The sequence below is a fragment of the Microcaecilia unicolor genome, chromosome 7, assembly GCF_901765095.1.
Source record: "Microcaecilia unicolor chromosome 7, aMicUni1.1, whole genome shotgun sequence".
In the NCBI taxonomy this organism is placed as follows: domain Eukaryota; kingdom Metazoa; phylum Chordata; class Amphibia; order Gymnophiona; family Siphonopidae; genus Microcaecilia; species Microcaecilia unicolor.
Window position 1 is genome coordinate 179,254,359 of NC_044037.1, and position 23,327 is coordinate 179,277,685.

At 44.9% G+C, this 23,327-nt stretch overlaps 1 protein-coding gene across 4 annotated transcripts in view; it reads right to left on the reverse strand.

The window, feature by feature from the left end:
- The window catches only part of FAM126B (family with sequence similarity 126 member B), a 213,258-nt gene that overhangs the window by 37,253 nt on the left and 152,678 nt on the right, over positions 1-23,327 (reverse strand). For all 4 annotated transcript variants that reach the window (XM_030209927.1, XM_030209928.1, XM_030209930.1 and 1 more), the window contains one exon: positions 4,288-4,447. In XM_030209927.1, coding sequence (XP_030065787.1) covers positions 4,288-4,447 — 160 coding nt within the window. The remainder of the gene's footprint in view (positions 1-4,287; positions 4,448-23,327) is intronic.

Consider the following 23,327-nt stretch of genomic DNA (forward strand, 5'->3'; position numbering starts at 1 on the left):
GTGGACCCCAGACCCCTCCTCCACTCCTCCAAAGACCTAAAGCCCTTGTCTGGTGGATCCCAGACCCCCCCCCCCCCACCCTCTCCAAAGACCAAAATCGTCAGGCTGGCTTTTTTTTTTTTTTTTTTTTTTTTAAATAGAATAGGGACCGCTAGACACCCTAATGCCAGCTTTGAGCTGGTGTAGGGATTGCAGTGGTATGGGTGCCCTTCTTCCCTGTACTGTTCTTTGAACATCGGAGGGAACAGGAGATGACCCCCATTTACATCTTCTTACATACATTAGCGTGCCATTTGTGTTGTCTCTTCCCGCGGCGAGGGTCTCCGAGCATGCTGCACAGATAAATACGGGCGCTAGTCCGGCACTAATGACCTCTAGCACTCACGTTTATTTCTGAGCATCAGGGCATAAAACTCTTAAAATTCATAATGTGAGATCAGAATGCATGCTGACCTAGAATCGACTGCCCTTTAACACTGAATATTGATTCCTGAAGCCTCGAAACAGTATCATGAAGCGAGAAAATCTTTCCTATTTGAGCCAACTCATCTCTAATTTAGCACACTTGACATCAATAGGAAGGCAGTTGAAGGCATGTCATCATGCACTCCAAGAGGGGTAGAGCTAGTAATGCAAGCTGCACTGCATTCTTCACATGTGGTGCTACCTCCCCTGCTACTCTGCTTTGAAGTTCTTCCTCAAACTACAGAATCAAAGGTGTAAGGTACAAAAGCAAATAAATTGGCTTCTCCTCAGGTTTTGAGGGATCCCGAAGTTGGACCTCTGGAGACCATTACATTACAAGCCCTGGAAAGGAAGCAAAAATTATTGACCAGGTACAGCTGCTTTGTGGATCAGAATGCAACTTTCCTAGAACAAGGCATAAAAGTTGACAGGAGGTGTTAATTCTTCAAATTCTTGGTCATACGTGATTATATGCTCAAGCACTGAACGACCAATGTTCAAACAGAAGTGGGAGATTTATCATGCCTGCAGCTTGCCGAAGTGAATGCAGCAAAGGTGTGCCACCACTGACTGATGCAACTACATAATCTTTCCTGTTTGCCTTTGGCATCAGTTTGGTGGATCCAATCTTCAGTTCTGCAATACAGGAGTCCAGCATAGCCTTGCAGTACTTGATCACCTTCAATGACATCCTTGAGCAGATGATACTAAGGGTGGCATCACGTTACTATTCTAAGCACCTTGAAGAAGAGTTGATAGGACTGTGATGGACATCATTGGTCTCCAGCTGGGAAAAAAAACTGGCAGCTACTGGCCCAATTTCTTGACATGGTGTGAAAAATTGGCAAAAATCTAAATAAGAAATTTATCTAGGACAACCTGAACCAGAAAATCTTGAATGACTGGTCTCTTCAAAGGAACTCCTGGCTACAAATGGCAAACTCACCTACAAAATCATCCAAAAAGAAAGATTCCTTGTTCAGGTTTTTGCAAAAACTTTGACATTAACAGCTATTAAGAAAAAAACACTTTCTGGAGCACACTGGTAGCCAAAAAAAATTTTTTTTATAACAAAAAACTGCCATATACCCCCTCTTTCTCTAATCTTGCATGTACAATTGTATGCTTCTTGCGCAAAACTGCATGCACAGATGTTAGAACACCTATAGTTAAGCACATAACTCAACTGACAAATTAGCAGCTAATTGGCACTAACATCCAATTATTGGTGATAACTGGCATTAATTGGTATCAATTTGCAGTTATGTGAACTAACTACACTTACTCAATATTCTATAACCTTAGTGCTTATTCTGAAGCATGTAAATGCAAGGGGATATGGACCGGGCAGGAGCATGGGTGGGTCAGGCACATAACTGACAGCGGTGAGCCTTTGATATCTGTAAGTGTTCGTTACTAAAGTTAGGTTCTAAAATGAATACTTATGCTAGTATTCTATAATAGCAATTATGTGCATAAATGCCAATATAGGATTTGTGCTTAGTGCCCACCATTTCACTGCCTAATACTAGGCAACATTTACAGGATTACCCCCATATACTCTTAAGGGCAGCTGGTAACTGCAGCACTCTAAATGAAGTCACCATGGAATGCCATGAAGCTGCAGAAGTACAAGAATTATGATGCATACTCACTAGTGTTCGCAAACACTTTCTAGAAAAGCTTTGGAAATATAAAATCAAGGCAACATCACCCCTTAAGTGAATGGAAATTCCACTTACCTTCAGAGAAAATGCTCAAGGTTTTTTTTTCTTTGCATATTAAACAAAAGTATACAACACTAAAGGGCTCATTTTCAAAGCACTTAGACTTACAAAGTTCTATAGGGTACTATGGGGCTCATTTTTGAAAGAGAAAAACATCCAAAGAGTGTCAAAGCACCATTTGGACGTATTTCTTCTCAAAATATCCAAATTGGTAATTTCGAAACCTGCTTTGAACATGTCGATCTATGCATTTTGTCTGCAATGCATCCAAACCACAAAGGGGGGGGGGGGGTGTCGGGGGCATTTCAAAGGAGGGCTTACGATATGCCTAACACTTGGATGTGTTTATAGCCATAATGGAACAAAACCAAAATGTCTAGGGCAAACAATTCAATGTTTTGGTCTAGACCTGTTTTTCTAACAAATAAGGCACAAAAAGGTGCCCTAAATGACCAGATGACCACTGGAGGGATTCAGAGATGACCGTCTAATACTCCCCCAGTGGTCACTGACTCCCCCCCCCCCCCAAAAAAAAAATGTGAATAAAAATGGTACTCACCAGCCTCTATGATATCATCAGACGTTATAGCCAGGTCCATAGTGTAGTGGTGGGTGCAGTGCGCTATAGACAGGTGGACCCAAGACCATACCTCCTCCCACCTGTTATACTTGTGGTGGAAACTGTGAGCTTTCCAAAACTCACCAGAAACCCATTGTACCCACATACAGGTGTCCCTTTCACCCATAAGGGCTATTGTGGTAGTGTACAGTTGGGGGCACTGGGTGGGTTTTGGAGGGCTCAGCAGGCAAGATAAGGGAGCAACAGTGAGATCTGTACCTGGGAGCATTTATAAGTCCACAGCAGTGCCCCCTAGGGTGCTCTATTGCTCTCTTGGGTTGTCTGGGGGACCAGTCTGCTAAAAATGCTGGACCCTCCTACATCCCAACGGCTTGATTTTCTACACTTTTCACTTGTGCTTTTTTTTTTTTTCTCGAAAATGGTCTGAAAAGATAAACGTACAGAGCACAAAACCTTGTTACAAACGGTGCTATTCAGATTTGGGATGTTTACGGCAAAACGTCTAAGTTAGACTTTTGATATCATATCGAAAATGCCCCTTTACGCAACTCTGAAAGTCTAAGTGGCTTTGAAAATACACCTCTTAACCTCTTTACTCCTAACTGCACAATTCTGCAGTGTGAGCTACAGTGAATGGGCGCTTAGGGTTAAGTAGAGAAAAAGAGAAAGAAACCAATCTAATGCATTAACAGCTTTAAGAAATGGGACAATGTCCTGGTGATATCAGCGCAAATAATCAGTCCCGTCTTAAAAGTAATTGTCAATAAGTAGATATTCAGCAGTATTGACAGTCTGATGCAGAGCAATTTGATACACTGATATATTAGCATTGTATATCCAATATAACAAATGTTTGTTTGTTTTTTTAAGAAATATGCTTCTGTTCCTCACCGTATAAGCACACCAAATACCAGACCAAGCAAAGCTCATGTTATCCCCCCCTACACACACACACTCTTTCCACTTGCTTTGTGACCCTAATCAATAAACAAATGTCAAAATAAATAAAAATAAAAACACTAAGCAAATCAGAAACAAAAACAGGAAAAAGCCTCTATGTCCGTACAATAGTAGTCCAAGAAGGGTAGAGGATGACACACATGACAATCAGCCATGGGAATGGAGTCAGCAAATCTTTATTAGAAGCATTTGCTGATGCTTCTAAAAAAGATTTGCTGACTCCATCACCACAGCTGATCGTCATTTGTGTCATCCTCTACTGTTCTTGGACTACTGTTAGAAACACCAACCCACTTCTTGAAGGATGGAGACTCCTCTTGCTATATTTCCTCTTCTTACACTTTTTATTTCACCCTCACATACATATTGGTCTTTCTCCCACCTCATCCAAATACAAAAGTAGAGAAACCAGCTAACTAGAGGGTACAGTTACTTGTGGCAAAGGTTTTCAAGAATCTTTTCTTTAGACACACAAGTTCAGAAGCCACTTCACATAACAATGAAAGAGCAACATGGAGAGGACTATGTGGAATGCAACAGAGCAAGCATGCTTACCTTCTCTTTTCCAGCGATGGCGGCGGATGGATGCTGTGGTGATAGCAGTTCGAGAAATTCTTTGCACTGTGGGAGTTACTTCCACCTTCAGCACTTTCTGGCCTTGCTTAGAAGTATCTGGGGCATCAAATGGTAATGAATTTTTCATTGCATTTGCAACCTAAAACAGCAAAAATGATCTGTAAAAATTTTAGTTTCAGGCTGAACTTACAGATGAGTACAACCCAAATTTCCAATATAAGCAACACACACCTGGTATAATAACAGAACTACAATGTTCTGTCTTCATTAGCATTTTGGACCTGAGAAACGATGTACATGTTTCTGACAGGAAAGGCAAATTACTATATTGCTCTTCATTTCCACTCTGCTACTAGGTATATACAACGCTGTATAGATGCACATTAAGAGGCAGTCTCTGATTCATGGAGCTTATAATCTAGTCATGTCACCAGAAATAGAAAGTTTCAGAAATTTCTAAAAGTAAGTATGGTTAAAATCAACACAGCTATCAGACGGGGATCCAAGATGGCAACCACATGCCAAGCTGCGGTGGCGGTATCCATCCTATTTTCTTTACTTCCTTGAGATGGTGAGTGTAAGGAACGTAAGGCAAAGCATTCTGTTCACCCGGTTGTGACTTCAGTTGCTGAACCCATTGATTCCTTTCTGACCCTCCAAGAAGAGCAGTGACAGCATGGAAGAGTGTCCGCAGGGAACAAAAGGCCTGGGAGGAGAGGCGAAATGCTCTCAGAGGCCGAAGGTAACTGAGTCCAGACGTGAGAACACCCCCTCAACACCTTTGAGCAGCTTAGTTCAACTCTCCCTGTTGTGCAGTTTCTGGAGCAGAAAAGAGCCTGGGGGACTGAAAAGGACAAGGAAGTATTGGTGCCGGGTTTGGCACTGATAGAGAATGCTGCGGGGCTAAATACGGGCTTTGAGGGATTAATAACAACCTGACAAGGTGAGCTACCCCAGTTACTCCTAGGAGCAAGTGCTGGTTTGGAGAGTGGAGAAGAGGGCAGGGTTGTTAATTTGTTTCCTGCAACACTTGTGAGTAAGCCACAAATTATGTCTTTGGAATCTATTTGGATTACAATCTCTGATACTGCTAAAATTATGCTTCCTGAGGAGAGTTCTTTGCTCTCCCAAGACAAGCATATGCAGTCTAAAATACTTCTTTTTGAGAATTAATTACAGAAGATTGGCTCTTTAGAGAACAAACTGGGGTGTTTGAAGCCTTTAGTTATGCAGAGTCAAGAAGTTCAAAAACTTTGATTAAAGATATCTCCAGAATTAAAGCTAAATTGGAACTGTTGAAAATATGAGATGGTCATAACCACCCTAATAATGAAGTTCAGAAGGCTAATATGCCAAGGACAGAACATATTACTACTACAATTCAATATGTCAAGTGCATTTGACCTAGTAAAACACACTACTCTAAATGGCCCTACTCGACAACATGGGACTAGGTGGAGTGGTGATGGTTCAATGGCTTCCTAAGGACCAGATCCTACTTTGTAAAAAATGTCCAACCAAATATCAGCTTCCTGGATCCCAGAATGTGGGGTACCACAGGGATCTCCAGTATCACCAGTACTGTTCAATGTAATGATAGCACCACTCAGCAAAATACTTGAATGTCACCATCCACATAGCTTTTAACAACATCACAGAAATACTGGACAAAGTCAAAACAGGCCTGGACCTTATGGAAAACTCAAATAAATTCCTGGTTCTTTCCAGCTCACAGAACCCCACAGTTCACTAAAATTTCACAATCAACCAAACATACCAAATCAAAACATAACTAAAAATACTGGGAATTATCCTAGACAAATATCTAACACTGGGCAGTCAAATATCAGCAGTAACATCAAAATGTTTCAGAACATTATGGAAACTGAGAAGGTGAACTGCTATGGATTTACAGTCTGCCTCACTGACACAGACTACCCAACAATTACTGTGGATTCTTATGGATTAGTATCAAGTAAATGAGACCTTTATTAGAGGAGCTAAATTCTACAATGATTAAGATATATACAATGGTTAGCACATATACAATGATTAACTCTATACACACAATGATTAGCTGAACAATCATTACATCACTGGTCTCATCTAAGCAATGCTAAGAGTTCTTAGACCAGGAAAAGAATCAATAATACATTATATATACAATCATCACTGGTCCTTACATCCAGGCTCTTATCATCAGCTGGGGGGGGGGGGGGGCGGTTCACAGCAAAAGCCAGGAGCTTCTTGGACCAGGAACAGATCCTCTGCGCAGTATTTCTACTCACAGATGAGCCCCCACTCTGCTGTGACAAGCCCTCCCTTTTTATTAGGCTCTGAGCTCATGTTTAGAGCTAAGGAAAATTACAAAATGCTTCTCTGTTTAAGTAAACAAGACATACTGTGGGAACATGATCACATGATTTCCAACTCCAGGTGGCCAGGCTGGACCTGGAAACAAGAACCATCCTCTCCTTTGCATACCAAATTAGTAAGAGCTGTGTCTTATCTTCTGCATTCCAACTTATTTTTGTATTTACAAGAAAAGTTACTTTCGGTCAAAGACAGAGTTGAAAAACAATCTTTAAAATTCACTTCCATTACAGAAGGACAAGAGATTATTTCCCCAGACAATCATTCCCGATAATGATACAATCAATGATACTATAACTAGACTACTGCAATACAGCATACATAGGGTGTAAGGAAAACACACTAAAATCATTGCAAACCATCCAAAACATAGCAGTGAGATTGATTTTCAAAAAGTCGAAATACAAAAGAGCAACTCCACTACTCGAAACATTACACTGGCTGCCAACCAAGGCAAGACTACTCTTCAAAGCCAGCAACCTCATTTTCAAGATATTATTTGGAATGGCACCTGTGTACATGCACAATATGATCGAACTATCCCCAAGAAATACAAGCCAAGATACCAGAAGCTACTTACTTCTCTATCTACCCAACTGCAGAAACATAACTTACAAAACCATCTACACAGAATTTAGCTACCTAGGTTCTAAATGGTGGAATTCAATACCAAAAGCCACAAGAAGTATCATTAACTATCTTCAGTTCAGAAAAGAACTGAAAACCTACCACTTCAAAAAATTCTACAGTTAACCACATAAGCTATTGATGACCTCTTTACGTCATTAATGTAAACCACCACTGTAATTTCTCTATGTCAAAAATGTAAAGAACCACTGTAAATTCACCTAAATGTAAACTGTAAGCAACTTTGAACCGAAGCTTGTTTTTGGAAAACAGTGGGATACAAAGAATGCATAAATAAATATAAAAATAACTATCAGGAATGTTAATTTGAGAAATTAATTTCCCCAGCTAGTGAGAATGTCTCCAAAAGAAATGGTGTTTAAATATTTTAAGATATCTCAGAACCTATTCTTTCAGCATACCAGAGAGAGACATGGGGCATTGGGAAAGGATGGAGACATAATGGTTGACTCTATGGAATTCTCTCAAGATTCAGTAGCTAATATTGAAGTTTCTTGAGCAACTCTGATTGTGACTTTTGGCAATAGTTTTTATAGGGCCTGCATGCTTAAACTATATTTTTAAAAAAGAGAAAGACAAAATATGGATTGTAAATTGATAGTATTTCCTATGGTTTGTCATGAGACACAGAAGAGACGGAAGCAATTTTTTCTACTTCTTCCTGGAGATTTTTAAATGAGGGCTTCTTTTTATTTGGAATATCCATGCAAGAGTATAATACGTTTTGAGTTTACTACGTATGTTTTCCTGGGATCCTACTCACCTAAGCAAGATTTTGGCAAGCAGAAAAAATTCCAAGACAGATACACAGGAGTAGATGGTGTTAATTTGTATTGGCTCTCTATGATATCTTAGTATGAGTCTGCATGATTTCCTCAGAAAAGCGGTATTTCATGTCCCATTTCCCTTTCCCTTTGTTAACTTTGTAATTCCCCCTTTTACTTGGGCTTGGAATCCAAACCTAAAGCTGTCTTGCAGTCTAGAAGTCGGTACAGTCTGAAAAACACACCAGCCAGTCATGTTTAGCCACGTATGTCCTGAGCACTCTCCCCTCTAGATCATCCAAGGATTTTCCCCCCACCCATTCCATCCCCCTCTCCCAACATGCAAGTCATATCCTGCCTCCCTCCCCCACCAGCAAGGTCAACCCTTTTGCTCACAACTCAAAGTGTAACATGTGACAGTGAAAGAAGTTATCCTTAGCCTCATTTGGTGCATATAAGTTCAGTATGGCCATTTCCTTCTCATTGTTCCTTCCTACAACCCCACAACACATACCACCTCATATACCTCCCTCTCAGCCTCTACTCCGTTTACACCCCCCACCCCCACAAAAAATGAAATGTCTCCCCCATTCAAACACCTGTGTTTCTTTAATATATTTCTGCACGTTAGTTCTGGCATTCAGAAGGTCAAGGTTCTACTGAGCTCCTAGAACACTAAAGAAAGGTTACCAGCTTTCTCAAAGTCCAAGAAAAAGAAGCTCTGTGGAAAATTTGAGAATGCAGATTTTGCCCTGTACATGACTGATTTAGCAGGATATTTTTCTCATTTGAATGACCCAAATTATCTAATTAAGGGGCTTGATACACCTTTCATGAATGCTGATGAGAAGCTGAAATCACTTCTGGACAAATTGACAGCTGGAAAAGTTGGTTGGATGACAACAATTATGCACATTTCTCAAGGATAGAAGGGCTTCTTTTGGTGGATGAGGATGTTAAAATCACATCAGGAAGTAACTTTTTACTTTTAATAACTTTGAAAAAAACAATTTCAATTTTGTTTGGGTTCAGAACAGCTGAAGACTGATGCATTAATTGTAAGTCATTCCTTCTTGACCTTGAATGTTGATGATACTGACATGTAGGTGCAAATATATGAATATGATTCAATGTATACGGTTGTCAAACAAAACTAAACATGAATCAAAAACACATTGAAATCACCTTCACAATTCTTTTTGAGGTGCTGAAAGGAAAAGCTTCATACTTCCGTTGCTCTATAGACGATAGACGAGAGCTTTCCAGGGAATTTTGGTGAGGACTCTTGAAAAAGCCAGCGCGAAACAGGTCCATCGGGACCTCACCCTGGGAGACAGCAGCAACGAACAGCCCATAGCTTACAGCACGGCACAGATAAGTTGCAATTCAATTTGCCATTTGTTGATAACTTTTTGAAGTAAAATAAGAGAGATTTTTTAGCTCTAGATTACTTTTTACCGTATTGCTCCAATACACGGTAAAATTATGTATCATACCTGATAATTTTCTTTCCATTGATCATAGCAGATCAATCCATAGACTGGTGGGTTGTGTCCATCTACCAGCAGATGCAGATAGAGAGCAATCTTTTGCCTCTCTATATGTGGTCATGTGCTACCAGGAAATCCTCAGTATAGTCGATATCAAAGCTCCATCCACAGGAATCACCAAACATAGATAATTACACCCACAAAGGGACACTCCGTCACCCAACCACCGCCAAAGTGGGGGGGGGGGGGCACCCACACCCGCTGACGAGGGGGGAACTGGCATGTCCTGCTACCGCAACCGCGGGAGGAGCTGGCTTAACCCATCACCGCCAAAGCGAGAGGCAGGGCCGTGCCTAGGGTCTCCAGCGCCCCCCTGCAGTTGGCCCCGCCCCCCGAAAACGATCGCTACACTACCCGCCCTCTTCTCCCCAGATTCTTTTCCTTTTTTTTTTTGTTTAAATTTACCTCTGTCCGGCAGCAGCGTAGCGTTAGTGAGAAGGAGGCGGCGCTCTCCCGCCCCGACGTGTCAATCTTCCCTTCGCTCAGTGTCCCGCCTTCTTCTGATGTCATTTCTGATGTCAGAAGAAGGCGGAACTGAGCGAAGGGAAGACTGACACGTCGGGGGCGGGGGAGCGCCGCCTCCTTCTCACTAACGTTACGCTGCCGCCGGACAGAGGTAAATGTAAACAAAAAAAAAAGGAAAAAGTATCTGGGGAGAAGAGGGCGAGGTAAGCATGGTGCGGCGGGGCGCCCCCCAGAGGATGGCACCCTCCTGCCATGCTTACCTCGCTTACCGTGTTGGCACGGCCCTGGCGAGAGGGAAACAAAGCTACCCTACTACCGCACGAAGCGGGAGGGAGCACTGGCATAATTTAGTTATGAATCCAACCACCGTCGAAACGGGGAGAAAGAAGCAGCAGCTCACTGTAACACAAAGTCGTCCCAACTCCAGGGAAATCCAAGTGGAAGAACTTGAACTTGAAGTCCTCCTGAACAGGAACTGAAGTCTAAACTTGAACCTGAAATATAACTGAACTAGAACAGTACAGGTATCCGGGAAGGACTATGGATTGATCTGCTATGATTAATGGCAAGAAAATTATCAGGTATGATACATAATTTTACCTTCTATATCATCAAGCAGATCAATCCATACACTGATGGGATGTACCCAAGCAGTACTCACCCAGGGCGGGACATGGAAATCCCAGAACGCAACACAAACTCCAAACTGGGCCTCGGCCCGTGCTGCCACGTCCAAGCGATAATGCTGTGAGAAGGTATGAGCCGACGCCCAAGTCGCCGATCTGCAAATCTCCTCCAACGGACCTGGACTCTGCCATCGAAGCCGCCTGTGCTCTAGTAGAATGAGCCTTCAGCTGGATAGGTGGCACCTTCCCTGCGGCCAAATAAGCCGCCGCAATCCTTTCCTTGACCCAACGTGCCACGGTAGGTTTAGATGCCTGCAGACCCCTACGGGGGCCCACGAACAGCACGAACAGGTGATCCGACTTCCGGAAATTGTTGGTCACTTCCAAGTATCTGATGATAGCTCGTCTAACATCCAGGCATCTGAGAGCACGATACTCCTCTGGATAATCCTCCCTACGGAAGGAGGGTAGACAAAGCTGCTGATTCACATGGAAGCAAGAAACAATCTTGGGCAGGAAGGAAGGCACTGGGCGAATAGACACTCCTGCCTCCTTGAACCACAGGAACGGCTCTCTATACGAGAGCGCCTGGAGCTCGGAAACCCTCCTGGCTGAACCGATTGCCACCGAAAAGACCGCTTTCAACGTCAGGTCCTTCAGAGACAGCTGTGATAATGGCTCAAAGGGCGGCTTCTGCAAGGCCCGCAGCACCAGATTGAGATTCCAAGTAGGCACTATCGAGTGCAGAGAAGGGCATAGGTGATTAACCCCTTTGAGAAAACGCACCACATCTGGCTGAAAAGCCAGGGAAGCACCCTTCAGGCGACTTGTGAAGCAAGCTAGAGCCGCTACCTGGACCTTAAGAGAGCTGAGCGACAGGCCTTTCTCCAGGCCTTCTTGCAGGAACGCCAACACTGAAGCAATTGGCGCCGTGAAGGGCAACAGGGTCCTGCCTCGCACCATGATACAAAGGTACGCCATACCCTGGCATATGTAGTAGAAGTAGAGCGCTTCCGTGCTCTCAGCATAGTGGCGATGACCTTGTCCGAGAAGCCCTTCTTCTTCAGCCGCTCCGCTCAAGAGCCAGGCCGTAAGACCAAAGGGGGAGGGATCCTCCATCACCACGGGACCCTGATGTAAGAGGTCCTGCTCCGCTGGAAGCCGCAGAGGACTGTCTATGTAAAGCCGGATCAGGTCCGCATACCAAGGGCATCTGGGCCAGTCCGGACCCACCAGGACCACCCGGCCTGGGTGTTTCACCACCCGGCCGAGAATTCTGCCCAGCATAGGCCAAGGCGGGAACACGTAGAGAAGCTCCTGTACCGGCTACTGCTGGAGAAGAGCATCGACCCCCCAGAGATCGAGGGTCCCTGCTGAAGAACCGCGGCACTTGGCAATTGGCCGAGGTCGCCACCAGATCCAAGGTCGGCATGCCCCAACGCTTCGTGATCTCCAAGAACACCCGAGCAGACAGTTGCCACTCTCCGGGATCCAAGGTATGGAGACTGAGAAAGTCCGCCTCGACATTCAGGACTCCCACAATGTGAGCCGCCGACAGCTGGTCCAGATTCGCCTCTGCCCACTGGCATAACTTCATGGCCTCCCTGGCTAGGGGGGCGCTCCTGGTACCTCCCTGGTGATTGACATAGGCCATGGCCGTGGCATTGTCTGACAGGATTCGAACTGGCCTCAGTATCAGTACCTGAAGAAACGCTTGAAGCGCCAACTGAATGGCCCGAAGTTCCAAGAGGTTGATGGACCACTTCGCCTCCGCCGGTGACCATATCCCCTGCGCTGTCCTTCCCAGGCAGTGGGCTCCCCAGCCCGTCAAGCAGGCATCGTGCCACAATCCACTCCGGGGACGTGAGAGGTATACCGGCTGACAACTTGTCTGACATCAGCCACAAACTTAGCGCCCTTCTCACCGCCGGGTCCAGGGGAAGGCGAACTGCGTAATCCTCTGAAATCGGAGTCCAGCGCCTCAGAAGAGAGTGCTGTAGTGGCCTCATATGGGCCCAGGCCCAGGGCACTACCTCCATCGTGGCCGTTATGGAGCCCAACAGTTGCACATAATCCCAAGCCCGAGGAGCTGAGAAGGCTAGGAACCGGCCCACCTGGGCCTGAAGCTTGAGGCTCCGGTTGGGTGTTGAACCGAACACCCAGATACTCCAGGGACTGAGTCGGGCGCAGCTGACTTTTCTCCCGGTTGATGATCCATCCCAGGGAGCTCAGAAGAGCAATGACCCTGTCCGTCGCTCTCCCACACTCCGCAAAGGAGGGAGCTCGAATCAGCCAGTCGTCCAGGTAGGGATGGACTTGCACTCCTTCCTTGCGGAGATAAGCCGCAATGACCACCATCACTTTGGAGAAGATCCGTGGAGCCGTAGCCAACCCGAACGGGAGGGCTCTGAACTGGAAGTGCCAGCCCAGCACTGCAAAGCGCAGGAAGCGCTGATGAGGCGGCCAAATGGGAATGTGCAGATAAGCTTCCAAGGATGCCAGGAATTCTCCTTCTTGTACCGCAGCAATCACAGTGGAGAGTCTCCATATGGAAATGCTGTATTCGCAAGGCCCGACTGACTCCCTTGAGGTCGAGAATAGGCCGAGAAGAGCCTCCTTTCTTTGGCACCACAAAGTAAATGGAGTAACGTCCTGTGCCACGCTGCTCTACGGGCACTGGGACCACCGCCCCAAGGCGGAGCAAGTTGTCCAGAGTCTGATGAACTGCTGCCACTTTGAGGGGAGACTTGCAGGGAGAGTTCACGAACCCGTCTCTCAGGGGCTGGCAGAACTCCAACTTGTAGCCATCTCTGATGACTGCTGGAACCCAAGCGTCTGAAGTTACCCTGGTCCACTTGCCCAGAAAAGAGGACAGCCTTCCTCCTATCTGCTCTGGGCCATGGACCAGGGCCCCGTCATTGGGTACGAGACCCTGAGGGAGGACCGGAGGAAGAACCTCCTGAGCGACGGTCTCTGCGAAAGGAATGCTGGGGGAGAACCTCTGCTTGAAGGAGGAGGAGCCCGACTTGCCCAGGCGATACCGACGGGCTTCTTGAAAACAGCCCTTAGAGGAACCAGGGCGAGCACTGCTGGTCCTTGCCTTGACCTCCGGCAACCTCTTGCCTTTAGAACTGCCGAGATCCGCCAGGATCTTGTCCAGCTCATCCCCGAAGAGCAGCTTGCCCTTAAAAGGCAACTTGGCTAAGCGGGATTTGGAGGCATGGTCAGCTGACCAATGCTTAAGCCATAGCCATCGACGGGCAGAGACTGTTTGAGACATACCTTTAGACATCATACAGCAAGTCTGCCAAGTAAGCCAAGCCCGACTCCAGGACCGGCCAATCCGCCCTCAAGAAAGGATCCGAGGGGGAGGCCCGCTGCACCACCGTCAGGCATGCCCTGGCCACATAGGAGCCGCAAACCGAGGCCTGCAAACTCAAGGCGGCCGCTTCAAAGGCTAACTTTAAGGCCGCTTCCAATTTCCTGTCCTGTGAATCCTTAAGGGCAGAGCCACCTTCCACCGGCAAAGCCGTCTTTTTTGTCCATGGCCAGCCAGCGCAAGGCCTCCTGTTCACCCTCTGGAAGAGGGTACAGACGAGTCATGGCCCTGACTACCTTGAGGCTCGCCTCTGGAGAATCCCATTGAGCCGAAATTAGAGTTTTCATGGCTTCATGGATGTGGAAGGTCCAGGAACTGCGCTTGGTTCCCAACATAATAGCGGAACCCGCCGAGGCTGAAGAAGGGCCTTCCTCCGGAGAGGAAATACTCAAGATGCTCATAGCCTGAACTAACAGGTTAGGCAATTCCTTTGAGCGAAAAAGCCGCGCTGCAGAGGGGTCATCTCCCCCATCAGGGCGAGGATCAGCCTCCTCCAAAGAATCCCCAAGGGACCTTTGGGAGAACTCAGAAACGCTGCCCTCATCTACATCAGAGGAGACAGAGTCCCCCAAGACCTGAAGATCCACCCGAGGGCGCTTGATCAGGGAAGCCTCTTCCCCCATATCTGACAGGGGAGCAGGAGCAGCGCTTTGCAGTTGAAAGGCCTGATGCAGCAACAAAATAAACTCGGGAGAGAAACCCCGTTTGTGCACCTCTGCAACCTGGGCCACAGAGCGGGGGAGAGGCGCGCTACGCATCCAAAATGGCGTCCGGCGCGTCACTCCTCGAAGGAGCCACGCGGGAAGCATGGTGCTTAAACTTTGCTATCTTCTTAACGCTGCCCAACTCAAAGGCGGCCATACCAGAGGCCGTCCGAGCTGCATGGGCAGCCAACGTCGGAAGGGCGGAGGAAAAACCAGCTAAATCAGCAAAGTCCGGAAGGGCACCCAAAAAGGGCTTCTCTGCCTCCGATCCCCGTGCATCCCCACTAGCCGCGCGATTGCGGTCCGGGGAGCGCTTTTTCACGCCCTTACCATCCGACGCCATGATCCACGAGGGAAACGTTTGGGGAACCCCCTGCCCGCTAGGAAAAGGTAAAATTACCTGCTTCTTGCTCCGAGCTGCAACGAATTGTGTCCTAGTGAGCAGCTGCAAGTAAAATCTTTACTGCTTCAAGATTGTTATGTTTTTTGTTTTATTTTAGCGGAGCCAGCGGGAGGGAGGAGAAAAGGAGGGACCTGGCACCACCAGGTTTGCACTTGCTCACGAAGAGCCCTCAACCCCAGGTACTCAACAAAGCCTAAGTAAATAGGCGTGGAGACCAAGCCAGCACTGCTGCGTGTGACCACACACCTGCTAGACACAGAGAATACTGAGGATTTCCTGGTAGCACATGACCGACCACATATAGAGAGGCAAAAGATTGCTCTCTATCTCCACCTGCTGGTAGATAGACACAACCCACCAGTCTATGGATTGATCTGCTTGATGATATGGAATATACAGTTTTGGGCAAAATACCCAGTAGAGCAACGGAAGTATGAAGCTTTTCCTCTCAGCACCTCAAAAAGGACGATACTGACATGACAAAGATAATTTGACTGGTGAACAAATCATTAAAGACAAAGAATCTAGAAGGAATTCTGGTGTTCGGTCTGGAGGGCCACCTTACTCTTACCACATGACCTCTGTAGTCTCTTAGCATTTACCACAGTTTACTTGTACGAAAGAAGGGATTTTAACAGTAGTGGATATCAAAATGAAATCTCAAAACTGCTGAACACAATAGGCGGTGTGTATTAATATTTCAGCACCAGAACCTCAGTTTCATGCTCTGCCTCTTGCAAATGCACAGTAACTATGTCATGTCATTAAGCTTCATGCTATTTTATTACACAAATTCTTTCGGTACTGAATTTCATGTGTCTGCTGGTGAACTGGAATACAGTTTTGGCAATAACTTTGAGAATCAAGGAAGACTGGAGATTTTTAAAGTTACACCTCACGGACTGAATGCAGAAGTGGAATGGCAAAGTTCATTGTAACCATAGCTGTATTTGAACTAATCCTGAGCCACTATGTGATTTACTGTAATAGATGATTGAGTTTGCCACCATCTTAAATACTAATGCCATGCTTGTCTTTTTTAGAATGTGATCCTGATCTACTGTGGAATGAGTATTAATTTATAAAAATATGTTTCACTTGCTATAATTAAAAAAAAAAAAAAAAAAAAAAATATATATATATATATATATATATATATATATATATATATATATATATATATATATATATATATATATATATATATATATATATATAGTGCAATGGATCAGATAATGATCAACAGTAGGTAAGTGTAATACTTTGCATTTTAGTTCATGGCCCTTAGTGACATTTGATATGTGATGTACATTTATATTTTGAAATGATTTGTTTAAGGTGTTCCTTCTAAAGAAAACTTAGAATTGAGAAGGACAGTTTCTTGTGCAGTTGTAGTTAAGGTTTAAAAGCATAAAGAACTGAAAACGAATTGGTAACATGATTCCAAGAACACAGAAGATTATATATGCAGAGCAATATTCACCAGCTTCCAGCAACATTTTAACAGCATTAACCCATTAGTGCCCAATGTTCCCATAATAAGCCATATGGGAACAAATTGATGGGAACATTGGGCACTAATGGGTTAACAGATTCAAATACACAGTAAGTATTGAAGTACAAAAGTAAACATTCACAATCTGTCTCCATTCATAAACTAACAAGCATTCCAAAAGACAGAAGGAATGAGGGAATATCGACCAGCACCTATGAGGAAGGAAGCAACAAAATTTGCAAAACAAGAGACTATTTAAAGGACTTTGACCAGCAAATGAAGAAAAATGATTAACTACTACACAAGCATGACAGGAAATTTACTTCAGAAACAAAGAACAGATCAATGGTTTAGGAGACAAGAATTTAAATCTAAGGAAGAAAGATCGATAATTACAGCACAGGATAGTGAACTACAGATGGTTCATAGCCAGCATAGAAAAAACAACCTTATAAATACAGACAAATGAAGATTTTGCAGCACTGAACTGTCCCGCATCTTATTGCAAGATGTGATGTGGTGATGTCAGAATGCCTTTATACAAAAAGGAATAATAAGGGAGCACATCTCTTCCACTGAAAATTATGTAAAAACACTTAATATTGCTGCGGGGAAAAAACTCACACACTGGAATCATGGTCCTAACGGATTGTGGAGAAGGAAGAAGATCTGATCACTTGTGACATTCTGATTTCAAACAATAAAAAGTTTGATGCAAGAAACCTGGACATTGTGGTAAAGTACAAGAACATTACTACTAACAGAGGTGTCAGTACCAAGTGACTATACTGTACTATGTGTGGAGAAAGATTCTTAAATACCAACAAATGTAATCACAGAACAAGAAAAAGTTGAAGATACAGAAATTGTCCAAATTGTACCAGGTGCCAACAGCCTGAATAAAAGGAATTTCCAATGGAGGAGTGGCCTAGTGGTTAGGGTGGTGGACTTTGGTCCTGGGGAACTGAGGAACTGAGTTCGATTCCCGGCACAGGCAGCTCCTTGCGACTCTGGGCAAGTCACTTAACCCTTCATTGCCTGCCGCATTGAGCCTGCCATGAGTGGGAAAGCGCGGGGTACAAATGTAACAAAAAAAAAAAATCTTGATACTACACTTACAAACTCCAGGAGGTAGCTCTCTTTGAACAATGCAAATGTTGCAATAAGCTTTTTTGAATTCTATACAAGTGAAGCACAGATTGAGGCTCTAGCATACCCTGGTAGAAGGGTAATGTTTATTCCTGACAAGATATACATACAAAAATCCATTTGCAAACACAGTCCAAAGAGCCTTCAAGTCAGGGGCGTAGCTACGGGTGGGCCTGGGTGGGCCCAGACCCACCCAATCACAACACAGGCCCACCCAGTCTCTCTCTGACCCACCAATCGCTGCCTGTCTTTTTAGGTGCCGGTTAGGCTGCACAACAGCATGCAGCCATGTGGAAACCTCCATCACAGCGGCAGCAAGCAAACAGAAGCTCTCCTGCCTGCCTTTGGGAGGAAGGGGCCTTGAGACCCGGCAGGTCTGCACGGAAGGAACAGGGAGCGGGAAAGCCGGGGCGCTCTGACACCTTCTCCAGTCGGTCCTACGATCTCTCTTCGATTTTTTTTTCCTTGCTTGACCTCCATTTATGAAGAACTTGTTTTGAATCGGACATGATGCCGGATCTCCTGCTCCTGGGGCAGCCCTACTCGTGGGCTCCAGGAGTCTCCTGCAAGGTGCCCAGGCTGCTGCTGCTCCTCCTCTTCTTCTTTCCGACTTCCTGCCAGCTCTGCCCGGTCTCTTGCGAGTGCTCGGAAGCGGCCCAAACCGTGAAGTGCATCCAGCGGGATCTTCAGTGAGTCCCGAATGATATCCCCGGCTACACCCTCAACCTTCATCACCGGCAACAGGATCAGCCAGATCGCTACCGGCGCTTTGTGAGGGCTGCCCAACCTGGTCACTCTGCCCCTAGCCAACAACAGGTATGAAGGGTTTAAGGGCAGCAGCACGTGGGTGGTGTTTGAGATTCTTGCTGCAGCGCTCGGAAAATCGGGCATTGGGTACACATCTGTATTTACCTCTGTCATCAAGGCTGCTGCTACTGCATGCTGGTAGCTGTAGCTTGCACACCAGGGGCCAGTGTCTCCCCTCGTGGCCCATGCACATAGTGCCTATCTCCCCCTGCAGCCAGCGCACATAGCGCCACTCTTTCCCTGCAGCTCACGTACACCCTTTGAGCTGCAGAGTGGGGTATGTATGCATGCAGCATTTTCTACCAGCGGACGCTAACAGTTCTCTCGGGCAGGATGTACGGGGCTTTGTACAGGGACTCGCCCCCTTTAGGTTTACAGGAGGTTAAGGGAGCCGTTCCCATCCTGCAAGGGGCTCTTCCATCTCACTGGTGGGTTTCTTTCTGGATGATGCGGGTAGGGCCAATGGTGGGCTACAAGGATGGAGTGATGGGGAAGGGAAGGGTATGGCTGATGCCGAGCTACAGGACAAATTCAAATTTTTGGTTCTTTATTCTGCAATTAATGATGGTTGATCTGTGTTCTGTATGTGACCAAGGTAAGAGATTCTGCTGGCATGTGGCGTTTGTGGGGATCTGTATCAGTCTGTTTTTTCCAACGGGACACGTATTGCTATTGCCTTTTTAAAGGTGCTGTTATTGGTATTTGAGTGTTCAGAACTGGTGGTGTTAAAGTTTGCAACATAGGTTCAGAATATGTATGTGGTTTATGTTACTGTAGGACAGCTGTTGGGCAGACTGTTTATTAAAAATTATTTAGGATCCCCAAAAACACTACTCACACCTATATATACATAGTGCCCACCCACAGTAGATCTGGGCCCACCCAAAATGTCAGGTCTGGCTACGCCACTGCTTTAAGGAACATCAGTGGTGGCTCTGTACCTTGTTCACTTCAAATGTCTACCTATCTAGAATTTTCTACATGTAAACCCTTTAACAGTAGATATTAGATTTGACTATGCCTCTCTTCTGCTCTATGACCAACACTGGTTACCAACTATACATAAGCTCAAGTTCACAATTTTATTACTGAGCCATGCTGGCAACCTTCAGTACATATGCAAGCTACTTGTTTCTGAAGAGTTTTAGTTGAACCATTAAGATCTTCCACCCAGTAGAATTAATCTGGAGTGGGCATGCCAATAGTTTTTCAGCACTCTGGCTCCTGCTCTGTGGAATTCACTTCCCACTGAGTGGAGCACAGTTAACCTAAAATTTAACGTGATTTAACTAGTTAAAAATGGCTCCTGGACAGTTAAATTGCCTGTTCAGGGCTAATCACTAATTTTCAGCAGCACTTAACTAGTTAGTGCCGCTGAAAATAACAGGTTCGCGCCGAACTGAAAACCGGCTATTTAGGGGGTGTTCCAGAGGCGGAGTTGGTATTTGGCCGGTTAAATGCTGATATTCAGCACTTAACCAGCCAGGGTAATGACATCAACAGAACTGCATAAAAGTCAGTCCTATCTTTATGCAGTGCTCCGTAGTCAGTTAAGTGCTGAATATTGAACTTAACCAGATACGTGTTAGCTGGCTTCACAAACCTGGAAATTCAATGTCGGTGCATGGACATGACTTGGCATTGAATTTCTGGGTTTAAACGCCAATTGCCGCTGGTAGAATATCAAGCCTCAAGCCCCTAGCTTTTCTCTCACGCATATAACATTCTGTAGTATGTGTTCCCAAGTGTCATATGAACATTAAAATCTTACTGGTGTCCCCATTTATCCATGCTTTTTATGCTTATGTGTTATTTTTCAATTATATGTAAGGAGTTGAGAATGTCTTACTGTCTGTATGTGGGCAAAATAACTTTCTGAAAATGGAATGGGTTGAACATTTTCCACAAGTGTAAGTAAAACTGGTAAAAAAGTTCAAAAATGGGCCAGTTCCAACGAGGGTTCTATAAAAATATGCTCCCTAAAAAATAGTCCAGTTCATTTCTATGAGTAGAGGAGCTCCAGTTTTTCAAGCACAGAAACTTGCATCATTTAGCATGTATTAAAACATACTATACCACCTTTTTTGAAGACAAATCAAAGCAGTTTACAAAAAAACACAAAACTATTAAAATAGCAGTCATAAAATTAGGAAAGGAACTCCATTAAAAAGATAGTAAAGGTAACAATCATACCAAGAAATCCACTCAAGAACCATTCAAATAATTTCCAGTTAAGGCAGAGAATCTCAACCTGTGTGACATGAAGCCTGGCAGCCTACTGCCATATCCTCTTCTGCCGGAGCCCTGTGGCATGTAGCCAACTGTTTCTCCTCTGCTAACATATAACTTATTTCTCTTCTGGTTTCTGGGAGTGTAGTCTATGATCCCCTGTAGGACAACCGTGACCAATCTCCTCCAACTGTGCTGGGGCCAATATTGGTGAATGCCTGCACAGCTGCGCAGGACACATAGGAACTATTGTGTCAGCTACGGCTATTGTTTAGACCCCATCCACCTGCATGCAAGCATGCTCAAAAGATGCAGGCAGACCTCTGCTGGGTAGTAGGAGTGATTGAGAAAAAGAAAGCAGGCACATGCTAAGGAAGGCATTAAGGGGGAAGGAGATACATGAAGGAGGGAATTAGACTGGAAATTTAGTGGAAAGCAGGGGGTGAAAGAGAAGTGACTTGGATTTGAGGGAGTGATGACTAGAGGAAGGAGTTAGTAGGGATTCACAATTAGAATGTGGAGAAAAGGAAAGAACAAGGGATCACATTGCATAAAGAGGGGTGGGGACAAGGTGATTTTGGAAGATGACTAAAGGAAAAGAGTAGATCCCAGCAGTGAAGAAAAAAATGGAGACTGGTGGAAGAAAAAGGTCTGCTAATGGAAGGGGCGGAACCCAGGGGATGAGTGGAAAGCAGGGATATGGAGAGCAGAGAGGGGAAATAAAGATGGGAAGAAAGATACCTGAGGAGGAAAAAAACAGGGATTCAGACTAATTTAGGGACTGAGAGGTGACTGTGAAAGTGAGTCTCAGAATGCAAACTTGGAAGAAGCAGCAGGGACTGTGGGGATTGAGTAAGAGGAAAGAGATTTTTCCCCATTCCTCCACACCCTGTGATCAGGTCTGAAACATCACCTGTAACATCCACATATAGATGACTGGCCATTCCTCCCCCAAAAATACTCAAGACCAACATATTGAACTTAAAGACAGACAGAACTGCCCCATTGCTGCCAAAAGACAAAGCCAGGCCCAGGGAAAAAATATTAAGGAGGCCCCCCTCCCCTCTACTTGCCTAGAGTCACTGAATGGCAGGCAGCAGTGATCAGAGACTGCTCTGACAGCCAAGAGTACTTCTTCCTGCCGCATCCCACCTCCTGTGAAGTAAATTCCTGTTTCCGCGGAGGCAGAATGCAGTGGTAAGAAGGACCCGTGGCCAGCAGAGCAGACTATTGATCGCTGCTGCCTGCCATTCAATGACTCCAGGCAAGTAGAGGATTGGGGGGGGGGGGGGGGGAGGTTGGAAGGAAGAGAAAGACAATGGATCTCACCTAGGCTGCTGGTGCTGGCCTCCCCCCCCCCCCCCCCCCCCCCACCTGGAGGCTGGGCCCAAATCTTGCCTCCCCTGCACCCCCTGGAGAACAAGTTTATGGAATGATAGGAACCTGGTGCCACTAGACAATTTCTCACATAAGACAAAAAACTATTCTAAGACCAATCCTTTGATTTTGGCTGCCTTCATATGAAGCAGTAAAACATGATCAATCACAAAGGCAACTAAAAAGTCAAGGAGGGCCACTAAAATCAATATGTAATCCATTGAACATTAAATAAAGCAAAGTCTCAGCATTATACATATCTCTAAATCATGACTGAAATTTATGCAAATAATCTATATCAGCCAGAAACTCATCCATGCTTTAGTAATCACTCACCTGGATTATTGTAATGCTCTCTTTAAAGGACTACATCAACCCTTCATCGATTAGAGGGCTGTTCATGCTAGTTGGTTTATTGTGTGAGATGGAGAAGACTTTCTATTGTTATTTTCTGGTTTCATACTTTTATAAACATGTATCCTGTTAATGGATACTTTTTGTACAATTATTAGATTTTCTTGTATAATTATTAGATTTTCTAACAAAAAGAATTTAACTACAGGACTATGTCAAAAAGAACTTCGACATCTGCAAGTTATACAAAACATTGCTGTGAAACTCATAACTGGAAAAATTAAATTTGATCATGTTACCCTGCTGTTGAAGATGGAGCATTGGCTGCTAATTGAACTCAGAGTTGTTTATTAGATTCTCCAATTATTGCATAAAATTCATTATTTGGGCCATCCTTCTCTCTCGCTATTTAACCCTTTACTCTAGTACCCAAACCCTTTGTTCTTTACAGCAGAACCACCTGGCAATTCCCTCCTTCCGCCACATATTTTTGGATACATATACAGACTATGTTCAGAATTGCTGGCCCTACGTTATGGAATGCCCGGAATTCCATTGCATCTCCATATGATATTCTCCCACCAGCAATTTAAACAATCCCTGTAAACCCACTTTTTACAACAAGGCTTTGATATTAAATACTCTCCTAGCAGCTAGGTATTGGGGCAGCGCTGCTACTAGTATCTCACATTAATG